At 42.0% G+C, this 19,346-nt stretch overlaps 1 protein-coding gene across 3 annotated transcripts in view; it reads right to left on the bottom strand.

Moving 5' to 3' along the window:
* spg21 (SPG21 abhydrolase domain containing, maspardin) overlaps positions 1 to 19,346 on the bottom strand; it is a 59,197-nt gene that overhangs the window by 6,756 nt on the left and 33,095 nt on the right. For 2 of the 3 annotated variants that reach the window (XM_069522436.1, XM_069522517.1), the window contains 3 exons: positions 14,181 to 14,261; positions 2,405 to 2,550; positions 2,215 to 2,323 (listed from right to left, as the gene is read on the bottom strand). In XM_069522436.1, coding sequence (XP_069378537.1) covers positions 2,215 to 2,323; positions 2,405 to 2,550; positions 14,181 to 14,261 — 336 coding nt within the window. The remainder of the gene's footprint in view (positions 1 to 2,214; positions 2,324 to 2,404; positions 2,551 to 14,180; positions 14,262 to 19,346) is intronic. The other variant, XM_069522479.1, reaches the window with a different exon arrangement.

A 19,346-nucleotide genomic window follows, 5' to 3' on the forward strand; every position in this document is an offset into this window, starting at 1 on the left:
AAGCCTCATATAACCTTACTGTGGAGGTTACTCGTCAAAGCACCTCCAGGTGAACCATTGAGAGTTAATTGGAGAACAGCCAAACAAGGACACTGCAGACAGTGAAGATAAAGTATCAAAATATTTAGTAGTATTAAGTAGCAATGAAATGTTAAGTGTGCGTGTTTTAAATAGAAGGAAATCTCTAAATATAAATCTTTTAGCCATAAATTAGATGCCACAGCCACTATACTGTAGCTATGACCCATGTGAGAGATGGTCTTATTTCCTATATTACGTGCAGGGACACATGCACAGACCTGCACAATCGCACAACACCAATGCTGGTTGAAGCAGTGATGGACAGAGCAGATAACCATGCTGAGGCAATTAACGCTTTTTTTCCTCTCCCTCATTTTGTGTGCCTGAGTGAGTAAAATAAATACATATAAAAACAAATAAACACAACACTCTGCTGATCAGTGGGAAAATGGAGTTGTTTTTAACACCACTGTGAATTATCCAAAAAGCCCCCAAATTCCCAGAGTCCAGGCCTAAAAAGCTCCATATGTCAATATTAACTCAGGGTCATAGTGCCACCTACTGATTCACCATCAAACAGGAAGTTGTATTTAACTCTACTGTGGATTGTATTCGTACCAAAATTCAAATCTATGACCACAGTCACGGCCTGAACAGCTCAATATTTCAATATGTACTCAGGGTCATAGCTCTATTTGCTGATCAGCAGGAAAATGTAGTTTTTTTTTTAACTCCACTCTCTATTGTCCAATCGGCATCAAAATTAAAACCTGTGATCAGAAAAGTTATCTGAACAGCTCCATGTGCCAAAATTAAGTCAGGGTCATAGCGCCACCTACTGATTCACTGTGAAACAGGATTTTTTTTTAACTCCACTGTCCATTGTCGTATAATGTCTGTATGTAACTATAATGATAGCCCCACCTACTGGCAACAGGAAGTAAGCCTCTTTTGAAATTATTAATTCGATTTATATAAAATTTTCACCTTTAGTTCTGCACTTGATGGTGTGGGCATGGTTTGGCGTTGCATGATGGATGCAGGAAGTGAAGCGTTTATCCTTTCCATGGTGCGCAAAAAAACACACACGACACACAGCCGTTAGGTCCGGTCACCGACCGCCCTCACTGGCGACTGCATCAGGTCCCAAGTTCGCAGGTGCTGAGGCCCGCTCAATGCTGCTTCGCAGCCCTAGTTTATATTTGGTGTTGGATCATGAATCTGGATCTTTCCTGTAACTTTAACTTTAATTTTTGTTGCCACTGTTTGACATATACCACCTTGTATATCTTCACAAGCTCCTCTCTCTCATCTCTGCTTCGTTGTCTGTCTGTGTGGGTGGGTGAGTGGGGGCGGCCCAGGGCCTGTTTGAGTGTAAACTCCGCCTTGCTCCCTGACTCAGAGGAGACCAGATGAGAGACAGTCCAGCTTAATGTTAGGCGCACTGGTACGACAAAGGAATTTTTCGGTTGCACTAAACTGAGTTTTGGTCACGCCATTTATTTTTTGATATTTATTAAATTTGATCAAACTATCTTGTTGATCCCCTGGACCAGGGGCCCACCCCTGGACTAAACCATTTGAGCCTTTTGTTTGTAGGGGTGACCTGAGGGAGCCTCCACTATTTCTGTATACAGTTTGGCCACTCAATCCATTTATTCAGCTGGCTTCAGCCATTTTCTTTTGACATTAAATGCTAAAAATTTCACTAATAATTATTATTATGACTGTCAAAAAAAAAAATATATATATACATGTTTTTGAACGCAGTACATTTTTTTCACTTGTGAAAAGTGCTTATTAAAGTTTCGATTTCAAGGAGCCTGGTGAATTCATTGTGTTCTCCAGCTGATCTCTCACACCAGTGACATCGTGATGGAGGTTTGAGTGCCATGGACTGAACAGATGGATCCCTCTGGTATGTTTCTGTTCATCTCACTGACAGTACATACAGTACAAATGGGTACAACAAAAAAACATACAGTATAAATGGGTAAAACTGTTTGTAATGTCCATACACATTAACAAATACTTGTAATGAGGATGCATGAAAGCTTTAAATAAACATGTTAAACATTAAATATTCTGCAGTTCTGACTGAATATCATTTTGCATGGGTCATGCATATGTAGCTTAATGTTTCTGTAAACTATAGTGGTACATTAGTTCAAGACCTCATTCATTTCCACTTACCCTGTCAACCATGAAGTCAATTGCATCTGCCATTTTAGGATCCACAGGTCCTTTTGCAAAATTCCCCAGCACAATCTTCTTCAACATGAAAGCTGGCATCAACCAAAAGCTGAGAAGGAATGTGGAAATAAAATATTAACGAATCTAAACATGCAGAAGTGCTTTGTGCAAAGTAGTCATGAAGCACAACCTGTTAGCTGTCCACATCTGGTTAAAGATGGAGGTGTCGCTGAATGAATTACACAGGATCAGTGAGTGAACTCGGGGAGACTTGTGTGTGCACTCTGCAAACTTCTGAGCCAAGAATCCTCCTAGGGACGCCCCGAAAAGATGGACCTTAACGTTCAAGTGACAGGAGAGGGTTGTTATCTTCATCAGACATACATTTATCATTATTGGCACAGAATAATGTTATAGTTAACTTTTTAATGTTACTTTTTAATGTTACTTTTTAAAGTCCAACATATTTTTGTTACACCTTTATTATTTATTTTTACTACTTTTCTGTAGGACAGCGTACCTCCACATTACCTGATGTTGTTTTAGCTACAAGTGATGTTTTTTTTTGTTGCTGTGGGGAAAGAGAGCATGTGTGAGAGAGAGTGGTTGATAGAGAGAGCAAGCAAGCGAGAGAGAGAGAGAGAGAGAGAGAGAGAGAGAGAGAGAGAGAGAGAGAGAGAGAGAGAGACTATGACTGGATGGATTCAGTCAACAGAAACACTGGAGTGCTTTTATCTTAAAATGGGTAGCTTACAGGAAGTGTTGCAAACATGTATGTTTGTGATATATTCAACAGATAAACATTGAAACTGTTGTGAAAGATCAGTTTCACTGTCTATTCTGCTGTGACCTGCACGCCAAAGGCTTAAAAAAATTGCCAGGAAAAGCAAACTGTTCCACAGCCTTTCCACAGCCAGTGTGGGGCTTTTCACATCAACCTTGTTTTATTTCAGAGCCTCAGACTTTTTTGGCCAATTCAGACTTTCAAATCAATGTAGGAAGTTAGATGGCAAACAATAAAATGGTGATTTAAAGTCTTCACCAGTGTGGCCCCTTCCAACATCCTGAGAAAAAAAGCCTATTTAAACATGATAAACATCATTTAAAGGTTCAGTGTGTAATATTTAGGTGAAAGGGATCTATTGGCATAAATTGAATATAAAATAACCCTCATGATAGTGTGTTTCATCAAAATTGTATGAATTGTAACTTTCTTTACCCTAGAACAGGCCCTTAAAGAAGAAGATATACTTTTATTGTCACTTTTAACACTTTTACATGCATACATGAAATTGTTCTCCGCATTTAACCCATCCAGTTGGCACCTGGATGAAACACACATGACAGATTCCATGTACACACATATACTGGAGCGGTGGGCTGCTGTTGCCAGCGCCCGGGGAGCAGATGTTGGGGGGGCGGTGGGGACCTGCTCTACCGCTGAGCCATGGCCGCCCCATATCTAAATACTTTATATTTACATCGAGGGGGTCCTCTCTACGGAGGAGATGTTTTTTTACAGTAGTCCAGCACAGACAAACTAAACACCTTCTGAGTTTTTATGTCAACTGAAGCTTCCACAGGTTCTCTTTCGTGTTTGGAAGGGGAGGGTGAGGGTGAGGTGAGGGGTATACAGCTACAACATGCAATTTCACCACTAGATATCACTAAATTCTACACACTGTACCTTTAATTAGATAATAATAATTTGCTTGTACAATGCACTTGGTAGACCATAAGTACCTGAGCATTCAATAGAAATTGTTTTCAAATTGTATTCGGTTAATTTCTGTCGAAATACATATACTGTCTGGTGTGGGGTGCTAGCCAAATAAGAGTGAATATATGTTCATAAACTTGTCGCAACCATGTCTCGCTGACTCGCTGCTTTACAGTAAGCGTAATATATATAGCAATGGCTTCTCTCTGCTCTCATGCTCTCTCCTGCCCAGTGTGCCACATGTTTAGCTACTCCTTGTCCTCCTTTAGCAATAATGGTACTAATAAATGTAGTTTATTTGTTGCCTTGGAGGTAAGGCTCAGTGATTTAGAGGCATGGTACCACACCACTGAACAGTCAGTAGCTGCTATCGTGAGCAAGTCCCCTGTAGCCGGTGCGGTACCACTGAAGGTAGCTTCTGCTACCCGTCCCCAGCGAACCCCGAGCAGCCAGGAGGCTGGGTGACTGTTTAAAGAGGCATAGCTCCAAACTGGGGGTCATAGGCAGCTCCATTTTACGAAACGTGAAGTTAGTGACACTGGGGGCCATAGTTAAATGCATCCCGGGGGCCAGAGCGGGCAACATCGAGTCTAATTTGAAACTGCTGTCTAAGGATAAACGTAGATATAGTAAGATTGTTATTAACGTCGGCGGTAATGACACCCGGTTACGCCAATCGGAGGTCACTAAAATTAATTTTTCATTGGTGTGTGCATATGCAAAAACGATGTAGTTTTCTCTGGACCCCTGCCCAATCTGACCACTGATGATATGTATAGCCGCATGTCATCATTTAACTGCTGGCTGTGGAGGTGGTGTCCAGCAAATGATGTGGGCTTCATAGATAACTGGACACCTTTCTGGGGAAAACCTGTTCTGATTAGACGGCATGCATCCCACTTTGGATGGAGCAGCTCTCATATCTAGAAATATGGCCAAGTTTATTAGTCGACCAAAACCGTGACAACCCAGAGTTGAGACCAGGAAGCAGAGCTGCAGTCTTACACGCTTCTCTGCGCTTCCATTAGAGCAGCTGCCGACCCAGTCCTTTAGTATGATGACGGTGTCTGTCCCCAATCCACCTACATTATTTAAAGATAAAACAAACTGACGAGGAGCTCATCACAAAGAAATTAAATCAACACCTTCAGCAGTCCAAAATAAGAGAATTAAATGTGGACTCTTGAATATCAGGTCCTTGTCCTCTAAAGCTGTTTTAATCAATGAATTAATATCTGATTATGATATTGATTTATTTTGTCTTACTGAAACCTGGCTGCAGGAGGATGAATATGTTAGCTTAAATGAATCCACTTCTCCCAGTCATTGTAATACTAATATTCCTCAAAGCACTGGTTGAGGTGGTGGAGTTGGAGCCACATTTGACTCAAGTTTTAATAAATCCCACGCCTAAACTAAATTATAATTCATTTGAAAGTCTTGTTCTTAGCCTTACTCAGCCAACCTGGAAAACATTACAGCCAATTCTATTTGTTACAGTATATCGAGCTCCTCGTCATTCCTCAGAATTTTTATCTGAATTTGCGGAGTTTGCATCAGGCTTGATCCTTAAAACAGAAGTAATTATTGTAGGTGATTTTAATATTCACGTGGACAACCACAATGATAGTCTTAGTGCTGCGTTTATCTCTTTATTAGATTCAATTGGCTTCTGTCAGAGTGTAAATAAACCGACTCATTGTCTGAACCACACTCTTGATCTAGTTATCTCATATGGCATTGAAATTTTTAATAACCTTTGAGTTCATATTACTGGACCATAAGCCTTTTGGCAGAAACTCCTACAGCAGATGTTTATCTGATAGTGCTGTAGCCAAATTTAAGCAAGTGATTCCTTCAGTATTGAATTCAATGCCATGTCTCAATGTAGCAGAGGAATTGTCTGCTTCCCCCCTCTTCCCCCCTCACAAATAGATCATCTTGTTGACAGTACTACAGGCTCATTACAAACAACTCTCAACTCTATTGCACCTCTGAAAAAGAAGATAATTAACAAAGGAGGTTAGCACCATGGGATAGCCAGCAGACTCGCAACTTAAAGCAAGAGGCACATAAATTTGAACGCAAATGGCGTGTCACTAAACTGAAAGAATCTCGTTTAGTCTGGCAAGATAATGTTAAAACATACAGGAAGGCTCTCCATAATGCCAGAGCAGCCTATTACTCATCATTAATAGAGGAAAATAAGAACAACCCCAGGTTTCTCTTCAGCACTGTAGCCAGGCTAACAGAGAGCCACAGCTCTATTGAGCCATCTATTCTTTTAGGACTAAGTAGTAATGACTTCATGAGCTTCTTTAGTGATAAAATTATAACTATTAGAGACAAAATTCATCACCCCTTGCCCTCAACAGGCACTGAGGGCAATTCTGCATTCTTACACAGCAAGTTTGGAAACAGCTGTAAAACCCAATATATATTTAGACTGTTTTTCCTATTGACCTTCATCAAATAACTCCAATAATTTCTTCATCAAAGCCGTCAACCTGTCTCTTAGACCCCATCCCAACCAGGCTGCTCAAGGATGTTCTACCTATAGTTATCCCTTCTTTATGATATAATTAATCTGTAGCTGTAAATCAACCTTTTCTTAAAAAGCCCACTCTAGACCCAGAGGTTTTAGCCAATCACAGACCGAAATCAAATCTTCCCAGGGGGAGCTCCTGTCAAAGGCTGCGCCCCCCTCTTTGCCCCCCCTCCCCTCGAAATATTTATGGTCTGACTAAGACAACATTAACAACTATCTGACAAGAAATTATATTGTTTATAATGTTCCTATGGTGATGACCCCTTGAACTTTTGCTTCTCCTGTCCTGTGTAGTGCGATTTGATTGGCTGGTTTGCACGCAGACGGCGCGCTAGATTTGACATTCAAGTTAGCAGTGGTTGGTACGTGCGTAGTGCCATAGCTGCTAGTTAGCAAGTATGTAGAGAGTAATGGACCGTTTTCTCATACCAAAGAAATGAGTGAGAGTGGACGATGACGATGGCGGCGATGATTGGATGGACAGACCTTTTAGCGTTAGGGCGGAGGAGGAGAGAGTGATGACAACAAACCTGGAGAATGAGGTGTGTGTGTGTTTGGTTGTTAGTTTCAACAGAGCCCAGAGGAGAAGAAGAGAGGAAGACAGGAGTGGAGAGGAGAAGACAGGAGTGGAGAGTGGGGGAGAGGGGAAGAGGAGAAGACAGGAGTGGAGAGTGAAGGAGAGAGGAAGACAGGAGTAAAGAGGAAGACAGTAGTGGAAAGTACAGTTCTCACAGTTACACTTTTTGTAAATCCACAGATGTTCTCTGTGGTGGCTATGAGTTTTATTGTTTGTTTGTGCTTGTTGTTTGGCATTTGTTCATTCATTAAATACAAGTTGTTAAATATGCTTGTGTTATTCTATGATAAACATTTAGTAACGTGCATTTCACAATATGTAGTGTATTAGCCTGGGAACAGTAAATCTATATCTATTATAGTATTATTTGTTGGCATTTGTTGGGTCAGAATTCACTAGCACCTCCTATTAACAATCAGGTCCCCCCAATAATGATATTCTGGTGCCAACGCTGTGTGTGACTTTCTCCATAAGAACAGTTTATTTGAGGATTTTCAGTCAGGATTTAGAGTGCATCATAGCACAGAGACCGCACTTGTCAAAGCTACAAATGACCTCCTAATGGCATCAGACAAAGGACTCATCTCTGTACTTGTCTTGTTGAACTAGACCAATTTTTAGATCGATCTCAGTTTATTGTCAATGATTAATCCTCCATGCCGACCAAAGTTTGTCATGGAGTGACAATTTTCTGATGTTAATTTCAGACAAAACTGAAGTTCTTGTAATTGGACCCAAAAAGCAAAATGGCTCTATAGCGCCACCACCATTGGGGTTACTTTTGCATAAGTGGACAAAATTCAGTACATGCGTTCGTCATGTCCAGATGCACAAAAAAAAATTCACGTCATGGTGCCAGGTCCACAGGAATTCCATGTTCAAGACCAGTGGTCGCATTCAATTTTTCAACCCTGCACAAGCTTCATGCACATCAAGGAGATGCAGCAAAGCTTTAACAGGCTGACAATACAACCGAGAGGATGTTGGGACAGATAGTGTTCAACCAAACTGAGCAAGAACACAAACCTGCTCCATCAGTGGAAGACAATGTCTTTGAGGATAATGGATACAAACGTCTACAGAGACAACGCTTACAGTTGGATCGCACCACTGCCGTTCAGACGCTAACCTTTGCTGAACAACAAAGAGCAGGCAGTCGACAGGTTCACATCCCTGCAGCAAATCCTAAAATGAAAACCTGAGATGCAGGAAGAGTATGTGGCATTTATGGAGAAGATTTTTGCTAATAGACATGCCAAAATACCGCGACCACTAAGAGTAGATGAGGAGTGCTGGTATCTCCCAACATTTGGGGCCTACCATCCACATAAACACAATAAGATGAGGGTGGTCTTTCATTCCACCGCACAGAACAACGGCATCTCCCTGAATGATGTGCTCCTAACAGGCTTCGATCTCCCTTCGTGTCCTGCTACGCTTCCGGAAAGAGATGGTTGCAATCATGGCTGACATCCAGCAGATGTTCCATTGTTTCTTGGTGCGTGAAGACCATCGCAACTTCCTCCGTTTTTTTATGGCACAAGGACAATCACGTCAGCAAGGAAATTGTTGAGTACTGGATGAAGGTCCATGTCGTTGGCAATAAGCCATCTCCTGCTGTGGCCATTTACAGGCTGTGAGCATGGTGCTGATATTGTCAAGTTTGTGGAAAGGCACTTCTATAATGATGATGGCCTGGTATCTCCACCGTCTGAAGCCCAGGCAATAGTCCAGCTCCATAGACACAGGCCTCACACGTGGAATTAAATCTCTACTTACACAAGTTTGTGTCTGACCGTCAGGCAGTCATGGAAAGCTTCCCTTCTGAAGATTGTGCCCCAGTAACCAAGGACTTGGATCTGAGTGGAGAAACAACACCCACACAACAGACTTTAGGTCTGCTCTAGGAGATTACGACCAACACATTTACCTACTCCGTGTCAACCACGGACAAGCCATTCACCCGCTGTGGAGTCCTCTCCACTGTCAACATCTTTTTTAATCCCCTGGGTCTGCTGGCACCTGTCACAATCCAGGGAAGAGCTCTCCTCAGTGAACGTTCCTCCAAGCTGTCCGACTGGGACACACCCCTCCCAGAAGACAAACTAAGCAGATAGAATGCCTGGAGAGGACCTGAAACAGTTTCATGTTCCACGCACATACACAGCAACCTCACTTACTACAGCAGTGCACACGGAATTGTGTGTATCCTCGGATGCATCAACCAAAACCATCTGTGCTGTGGTCTACCTGAAAGCAAAGGCAAAGCTAGCACCCCAGTCCAAGTCTCCAATCCCAAGGCTTGAGCTGTGCGCCACTGTCTTAGCAGTAGAGTTGGCAGATTTCCTCCAGGATGAGCTAGACCTAGAGGTGGATGCCACCAGGTTCTACACAGACAGCAAAGCAGTACTTGGTTATACTTGGAGTCTAGACGGTTCTATACGTATGTCGACAATAGAATTCAACGTATCCATCAGTCATCAAAGCCCAAACGATGGAACCATGTACGTACAGATCCTTAACCTGCATCCTGCCTGGCGTCGACCTCTTGGTTCACTGGACCTTCCTTCCTTCATCAGTCACCAGTAGAGAAAATGCAAACAAATAAGACATTTAAGCTAATTGCACCTGAAAAAGACTCAGAAATCCGACCACAAGTACAAACCTGTGCTACTTACCTGGATAGACCAATACTTACCTCTGGTAACTTCCAACGCTTCTCCACCTTCGCCTCCCTGGTGAGAGGAGTTGCAATCCTCATCCACATGGCAAGATCTCGCAAACATTCAAACCAAAACAGTCAAGGGCTGGCACAGATGTAACTTATCTCGCACCCCAGATGAAATGGCTCAAGCAAAGAATGTTATTCTTAAAGCAACACAAAAGGCATCTTTTGCAAGAGAACTGTCAGTCCTCCAAGCCAACAAAGCAATCTCCAAAAACAGCCCTTTGCTTAAAGTCAGCCCAACCCTGGAGGACAATCTCATTTGCATTGGAGGCCGACTAAAGTACTCTAGCCTTGCAGCTGCAGAAAAGAACCCAATTATTTTTCCCAAAGATAGCCACATCTCCCTAATGCTCACACGACATCACCACGAGCAGGTAAAACACCAAGGCCATTACCTGATGGAAGGAGCAATCAGGGCAGCAGGATTGTGAATCTTGGGGGGCAAGACGCTAATCAATTCAATACTCCACAAATGCGTAATCTGCTGCAAGCTGCATGGACAGTTGGAAGACAGCAAATCCTGCCCTCCTTTTACATATGTGGGGCTTGATGTGTTCGGGTCCTGGTCTATTACAACCAGATGCACCAGAGGAGGACAGGCAGAGAGCAAACGGTGGGCCATCATGTTCAGCTGTATGAGTTCGAGAGCTGTGCATATTGAGGTCAGCGAGTCCATGGACAGCTCCAGCTGCATAAATGCTGGAACCAACTTTATTGGAGTGTGCAAGGCGCTTGGGATGGAAAAAAAGGTGCAGAGGTACCTCAGTGAGTGGGGATGCAGCTGGAAATTCAACCTGCCACTCGATCCCATATGGAAGGCTCTTTGGAGTGCATGATCGGCATCGCCAGAAGAATCATTGATTCAATGTTTCTTCATCAAAACACTTGCCTAAACCATGAAGTGCTTTGCACACTTATGGCAGAGGTCACAGTCATCATGAATGCACGACCACACAACTGCAACTGCTGGCCCAATGGCCAGCAGTTGCAGTTGGTCAATGCCAGGATGCCAGGATGCCAGGAGCCAGGATGCCAGGAATCCTGGCCAATGCCAGGATGCCAGGAATCCTGGCCAATGCCAGGATTGCTGCTACGTTCCCTGTAAAGGATGAACATGTACGAAAGGTCGAGGTGAAGACAACCAATCAAGGCAATGTGAAAACCTTTCTTAGACCAATTGCAGAAATTGTTCTACTTTTACCTAAAGACTGCTCTAAAGACTAACGTTCTGGACTCCCGCAAGTTCTTAGTGACCTTACATAGCCCAGGTGGGGAGTGTGTTGCCCTGAAGGAATTCATTTTCTGAAAATAATTTGCTGGTGCCTAATTTTCTTTGCAAGTGGAGGATTGATAATTACTTTACTGTTTGAAAGACTTGTTTGCAAAAAGTAATATTATTTGTCCATTTGCGTCACGCAGTGATATCACCTGTGGTTTCCAACTACTTCGGGTTTTGGCAACTTCCTGATTGACAGTGACACCCTTGAATTTGCAAATTTCTGTTATCAACGTGTGTGATTCATTTTTTTAATTATTTGTTTGAGTTGATTCAGGAAATTTGCCAAAATATCATCAGCACATTAACTTTCCCACCCGGGGTGACCAGACTCTTGACCATTGTTACACACAAATACGGAACAGCCACAAACCCCTCCCCCGCCCCGCTTTTGGGAAGTCGGATCACACCTCCATCATGCTAATCCCAACCTACAGACAGCGCCTAAAACAGGAAAAACCGGTTTTTCGGGCAGTTCAACGCTGGAGTGCTGAATCCATTAGCACTCTCCAGGACTGCTTTGAAACAACAGACTGGCAGATGTTCTGTGTTGCAGCGGATGGGGACATCAACGAATACACAGAAACTGTTTCTTCATATATCTCCAAATGCATTGATGATGTCGTCCCTAGGGTCAGTGTCAGGACTTTCCCTAACCAAAAGCCCTGGGTAAATGGTAATGTCCGTGCTAAGCTCAGAGCACGGTCCTCTGCCTTTAACTCCGGTGACCCAGAGGCCTTGAGGAAGTCCAGATGGGACCTGCGGAGGGCTATCAGAGATGGAAAAAGAGATTACAGGGACAAGCTGGAATCCAACTACCTCAGCTCTGACCCCCGACGCTTGTGGGGTGGCCTGCGACACATCACAGGCTATAAAGGGAGAAATAGCAGTGATGATCAGCCCGCCGCCTCTCTACCTGATGACCTCAACACCTTCTACGCACGGTTTGAGACAACCGACATCCTTCCATCCGCGAGACTGGCCGAGGACCGAGATGATGACTGCACTCTGTCCCTGACCGTGGCTGACGTGAGGCGAGAGCTTCAAAGAGTGAAGCCTCGTAAATCAACTGGGCCCGATGGAGTTCCAGGCCGTGTCCTCAGGGGGTGCGCCGACCAGCTAGCAGAGGTCTTCACCTCCATATTCAACCTCTCCCTTCAACTGTCAACAGTCCCCACCTGCTTCAAGCAGGCCACCATCATCCCCATACCCAAGAAACCATCCATCACCTGTTTAAATGACTATCGCCCTGTAGCACTGACCTCCACCATCATGAAGTGCTTCGAGCGGCTGGTCAAAACCCACATCTGCTCGACCCTTCCGAACACCCTTGACCCCCTGCAGTTTGCATACCGTACAAACAGGTCCACGGATGATGCTATCGCCCTCACAACACACACCACCCTCTCCCACCTGGAAAAGGCGAACACTTATGTGAGGATGCTGTTTGTGGATTACAGCTCAGCGTTCAACACGATTGTGCCTGCCAAGCTCGTCCCCAAGCTCAGGAGCCTGGGTCTTAAAACCCCCTTGTGTAACTGGATCCTGGACTTCCTGACGAGCAGACCCCAGGTGGTGAGAATGGGCAACCACACCTCCTCTTCGCTGACCCTGAGTACCGGGGCCCCTCAGGGCTGCGTACTCAGTCCCCTCCTGTACTCCCTGTACACGCAGGACTGTGTAGCAACACACAGTTCTAACATCATCCTGAAATTTGCGGACGACACTACCATCCTGGGTCTCATCTCTAACAACGATGAGAGCGCTTATAGAGATGAGGTAAGGGGCTTGGTAACATGGTGCCAAGTCAACAACCTGTCTCTCAACGTCTGCAAGACCAAGGAGATGATCGTGGACTTCAGGAAGCTGCAGAGGGGGGGTCACGATCCCATACACATCGAGGGAGCTGTAGTGGAGAGAGTCTCCGACTTCAAATTCCTCGGTGTGTACATCAAGGATGACCTTACCTGGTCCAGACAAGCGGACTCGGCGGTCAAAACCTCCCAAAAACGCCTGTACTTCCTGAGGAGACTCAAGAAGTTTGGCATGTCTGCCAAAACATTAACAAACTTCTACATATGCACCATTGAGAGCATCCTCTCAGGCTGCATTACTGCCTGGTATGGTAGCTGCTCCGCTGCTGATCGTAAGGCCCTGCAGAGGGTGGTGAAGACAGCGGAGCGTATCATCGGCTGCCATCTCCCTTCCGTGCAAGGCATCTACAACACAAGATGCCTGAGAAAAGCACGGAACATCATAAAGGACCACAGCCACCCAGGCTATGGAATCCTCACACTGCTGCCGTCTGGAAGACGTTACCGGAGCATCCGAGCACGGACTACCAGACTCACAAACAGCTTTTTCCCCCAGGCCGTAAGGCTTCTGAACCAGCAACACTAACCCACTGAACAGTCGCATCACCATGTACATTCTGCTCCCTCATTCATACAACTACACTTACTACACATATATTATTTAATTTAATATTTAATTTAATATCCCGCACTCCTTCACCTTGTAAACTGCTGCTAGCCCCTCATTTAAATTCAAATTTAAACTGTTGTACTATGTTATATGTTAAAAGTTATGTTGTTACTATGTTGTATGTTAAATGTTATGTTAAATGTTATATGTCACTAGGTTATATGTTAAATGTTATGTTAAATGTTATTTACTAGGTTAATGTTAAATGTTATGTTAAATGTGTTATGTTAAATGTTATATGTTACTTTGTTATGTCATATGTTATTATATATATTTTTTTTTATTTGTTATTTTTTATTTTATTTTATTTTTTTTATTTTTATTTTTATTTTTATTTTTATTTTTATTTTTATTTTTTTTTATTTTTATTTTTATTCTTAACTTGTATTTCCCGTCTACTGCGTAGATGTTGCCTGCCATGTCACAAGAATTTCACTGCTCTGATGACGCTAAGTTATTTGGTGCATGTGACAATAAACTTTGATTTGATTTGATTTGATTTGATTTGAATGTTCCTGTGTAGAAAATGTGTTACTATAAAATATAGTTTAATTTACTTTCTTATACACACACACACACACACACACACACACACACACAAATGCTGGCTTACAGAGAGTGAGGCACTCTTACTTTATCAAGCTGCAGGTGATCCAGAAGCCTCCTGAAGCCGTCACAGAACTCCATGAGATCCCAATAGACAGGATACTGCAGCTGGAAACACAATTAACACTGGTTCATTCAGAAAACGTAAAGTGGTCAGATCACATGACCATGGTGGATTATTTACATTGTAACTGATATCAGTCTTTAAAGTACAATGTGTAGAATTGTGTGATATCTAGTGTTGAAATTGCATGCTGCAGCTGAACACCCCTCACCTCACCTCTCCTTCCAAACATGAAAAAGAAACTGTGGTAGCCTTTAATTCTCATAAAAACTCTCAAAAGGTGTTTTCAGTCTGGACTAATGTAAAAAGCATGGCAGCCTCCGTAGAGTGGGTCCCCTCGATGTAAATATAAAGTATTTGAATATAAAGGGCATTTTCTGAGGTAAAGAAAACAATAATTCATACAATTTAGATGAAACGAACTCGTGAAAACATCATGAGAATTATTCTACATTAAATATCTGCCAATAGTTCCCTTTCACCTAAATCTTACACACTGGACCTTAAATTACATTTCCCTCATTAAAAAATAAGATTTTGTTAAGTAATCCTGCTTTGAAACCAGACTACAGACCTTTCTACAGCATTTAACTGAAATTGTGGGCCCTAGTATTTTTCCAAATGCTTCTTGATAGGGTCGACATTTGAAACTTAACAAGAAAAAGTTTGAGAACCTTTTGGAATGACACAACATAAAATGTGTTCTGATCTAAAGACAAGTACAGACAAACACAATGTGCCAAAGTCAACAACGCAATTCTAATCTTGCATGTCTTTACTGATCAAACAGATTAAACATTCACTGTGGAAAAATAAGTGAACCCTTGGGTTTATTAACTGGCTAAACTTAAAACCAGCACTTCTATTAGGATTGGATCAGACCCGCACATTTTTCAGTATGAGTTCTGCACCATTCTCTCTACATAACTGCCTCAGCTCAGACTCAGGATAGCTGGTGAAAACAGCTCTCTGACCTCATTCAATGGCAAGGATACACTGTATTCTTAAGTGTGAAGGGGAGTTTTCTCTGTATTTACTTTCATCAATAATGAATCAAAGAGACTGGTTAAAATGCATTTTTCAACCTTCTCCCTCAACAATACTACCCCAACCTTTTCTTGTGTTCACCTCACATAACCAAGGACTATTTCTTGAATAGCTAACAGTTCACTACTGGCTTTTCCAAACATTCAGGACTTGGGCCAATCTGGACATATTGGAAACATGGGGGAGTCCGGATCACAACCTGTGATTAAGCTTTTTTAGCTGTAGATTTGTTAGGCTTGAAACAAATGAGGTGGCTAGTACAGAGAGCAGAGTTGCTGGTTGTAGCTTGTTAGTTAACATTATTGTGAAGTATGTTTGCTAATTTTAATCAGCTGTAGGGCCACTTTCGTATGATCTTGTGGGAAAATATGGCAATTGATCTCAAAATATTGAGCACTGGTCAAGTGTGGAGGGGGATTTATGACTAAAATCTGTTAAATTATGTTATGTTAGCGAACATTATTGTAAAGCGTGTTCGTTAACTTCAATCAGCTGTAGTGCCACTTTACTAAAAAACTGTGTAGAATGAAATCAGATTTATGATTGTAAATTACATTACATACAAGGGCTGCACAATATTAGTAAAATATACAATATGCGATAACATTGTTAAATATTGCGATGATGATATGACTTGTGATAAATAAACAAGTCTTTCTGCTTTGGGCACAAAGCCCAGCCACAACCCCACCAAATCAGGGGCAGACACCCAGGGAGCTATTCACGCTCCACTAAGTACACTTACAGTGCTCATTGGGGTCTTTTTTTTTTTTTTTACAGTTTTTAGCGGCTCTGTCAGTACTTTACTGCTTCTCTCTGTGTCTCTATCATAGGCGCTGTGCACTGTGAGCCGAGCGTGCCCCACCATCTCAACGGGCTCTCCAAACATTGACTAGGTTTACAGATTCTGTTGTTTTTAATGTCACTCAAGATTCAGTGGCACTGCACAAAGTCTAGAGGTGTTCCACAGCCTGATTCTCCCTTCGCAATAAAGAGTATAATTTTCCCATTAATGGTAATGGTGTGCAGGCAATATACACCATCATTTATTTTATAATATCTTATGGTTAGTTACTAGTTACTGTAATATCTTATTTAAAAGTTACTGATTAGTGGATAATACATCTACAGACAAAATTAACTTGTGTGTCTTGTGTTTTTCTTTTTTCTGTCTATTATTGTAGGTTGTACCTTGCAGCCATGCATTACAATGAAAATGCAGCTTGCAAGCCAACAATAACATCCACAGGGCAACCAGTCTACAGAGTTGTGTTCCACAAGTAGGAAAAGAGGCCCAACATACAGTAAGTTGCTTTTACTGTTTTTTTTACAATTACATACAAAAAAATTCAAATATGATTCTTTGAATAAAATATTTAAAAGATTACACCAAATTGGGGAGGAGTTGAAAAAAAATCCTTAACCCCTTGAATCTGGTATCCCAATGTTACAGACCCTCAAAGCAGGAAGTGGTTGCCACAAGTCACACTTCAGTCAAGGGGCAGTTGGAAGACAACATCAAAAACTCAAGAAACTCCTGGCTGATAAAATTTTGCAGTTGTATCTCATCACATATGTAAGTATTAAGACTTTAATGATCCTATGTTGGGGAAATTCAATTGTTAAAGCAGCAGATAGTGAGAATGAGGTAGACAAGAGAATATGCACATAATATACAACTTTCACTATGCCAATATTATTTGTAGAGAAATATTCTTAAGGTGCAGAGGCACAGAATAATTGCACGAGGATGTACATTATATTAAAGCATTACTTTCAGGAGATATTGAAATAAATGTATACATAACATGCATATTAGACTGTCATAAGTTATAGTAAAGTATGGTATACAAAATGAAAAAGAGTATAAAAGGCTATGTGCCTTATAAATATGAAAAAATTACAAATATCCCCTTTATTGTGGTAATACAATAAACTCAAGAGGTAATGTAACTGCCTATGAAAAATATTGATCCAACAAGAAACATTTGTTTTACTGTCGAAATGGTAATATAATTTTTGGCTTTATATGACACATTTAAAACAAAAATTTGCAATCTGTAAAATTGCTCATCAAGAATCCAAACAAACTAGGCTTTTTAAAAATCACAATCACTTTCCTAGTGTTTTCAAACACATTTCAAGTTGGATATTTCAACCACAATCTATAACTCCATCACGGCCCTGCAGGCATTGGTAGATGCTCAACATGAAACTGTCGATTCATTCCAGGGACTCCTCGCTGGAGAAGAAAGCACCACAAGTGCCTCAAGACATTGATGATATAGGCATACGGAAACTGTGAGTTTTCGTCGAACACCATGTTAGAGCAGGCCGTCAAACTTCAACAAGTCGCCATGACACACGAAAATGCTTTAACTTCAGTGAAGATTGTTCAATCTCACTCAAATTACATTTGTGTAACAACAGCCTGAAGACATTCATATGGATTTAAGAAATGGGTGTGGAAAATTAACTGAAAAGCGCCCCCTAAAGTGCAGCCCCAGCAGCACGATTGACCGATATGTACAAAAATCAGTAGGGACATGTGTTTTTTCATTATGAACAAAAAACTCAGCCAGTTTTGACCATTTACACATGTTGTATTCGAACGAACTTCTCCTAGAGCTTTCATCAGACCAACTTTAAATTCGGTAAAGTGTCACCTCAACAACATGGAGATTAAAACTACCTCAATTTTTTGTGTGCATCACATGGTCTGACCATGGCGAGGCAACAAAGTTTGATGATTCTCCAAAAAAGAGTTTTTATGTTTTTAAGAGGATTTATTATAACTCCACTGTGCATTGTCGAATCAGCCTCAAAACCCATAATATTGACTCATCGTCACAACGCCACATGCTGGCAACAGGGCGTGACTTGTTGTATTCTTTGAAGCACTGCTGATGGCTGCTTTATAATATACAGCTCAAAAAAGTAATAGGAACATGGTCAGGATTGTGACATTTCTTCAAATCATGTAAACATTGAGGTGCAGAGAAGGTTAATCCTTCACCAAAGGAGACAGAGTTGTCATAACTCCACTTTGCATTGTCCAATCAGCACCAAATTAAAACCTTTGATCAGAGAATTGGCCTGAACAGCTCCATGTGTCAAAGTTAACTCAAGATCATTGTGCCACCTACTGATTTGCCATGAAACAGGGATTTCTATTTAATTCCACTGTGCATTGTCCAATCATCACCAAAATTAAAAACTATGGTGACAGTCCCGGCCTGTACAGCTCCTTATGTCAATATTAACTCAGGGTCATTGCGCCACCTACTGAACAGTGTGAAAATTGGGTTGTATTTATCTCCACTGTGCATTGTGCAATCATCACCAAAAATAAAACCTAAGTTCATTGTCTGGGCCTGAACAGCTCCATATGAGAGAACTTATACAGGGTAATAGTGCCACTTACTAATTAGTGGGAGAATGTAGTTGTTTTTAACAACACTGTGCATTGCCCAATCGGCACCACAGTTAAAACCTATGATCAGAGACGCAGCCTGAACAGCTCGTGGTGTCAAAAGTAAGTCAAGGTCATAGAGCCACATACTGAACTGCATGAAAATTATGTTGTATTTATCTCCATTATGCATTGTCCAATAGGCACAAAAATTTAAACCTAAGTTCAGAGTCCAGGTCTGAACTACTCCATGTGTCAAAATGAAGTCAGGGTCATAGCGCCACCTACTAATTCGACATGAAACAAGAAGTTGTATATAACTCCACTGTACATTGTCCAATTGGCCTCAAATTGGTCACGCTTCATCAGAGCCCTGACCTGAACAGACCTATCAGTCTGTATGTAGTGATAGTGATAGCCCCTTCTATTGGCAACAGGAAGTAAGCCTTGTTTTACAACTTTAGTTTGATTTACATAACATTTTTACCTTGTGGTCTGCACTTGATGGCATGGACCATGATGCGTGATTGGTGGGCTTGGTTCAGAGTTCCATGACAGATGCAGGATGTGAAGTGTTTATCTTTCCCACTGTGCACCAAACACACTCAACACAGCAGTTTTGCCCAGACCCTGACCGCCCTCCCCTGCGACTGCACCAGGTCCCAAGTGC

Source organism: Paralichthys olivaceus, chromosome 1 (assembly GCF_024713975.1).
Source record: "Paralichthys olivaceus isolate ysfri-2021 chromosome 1, ASM2471397v2, whole genome shotgun sequence".
NCBI lineage: Eukaryota > Metazoa > Chordata > Actinopteri > Pleuronectiformes > Paralichthyidae > Paralichthys > Paralichthys olivaceus.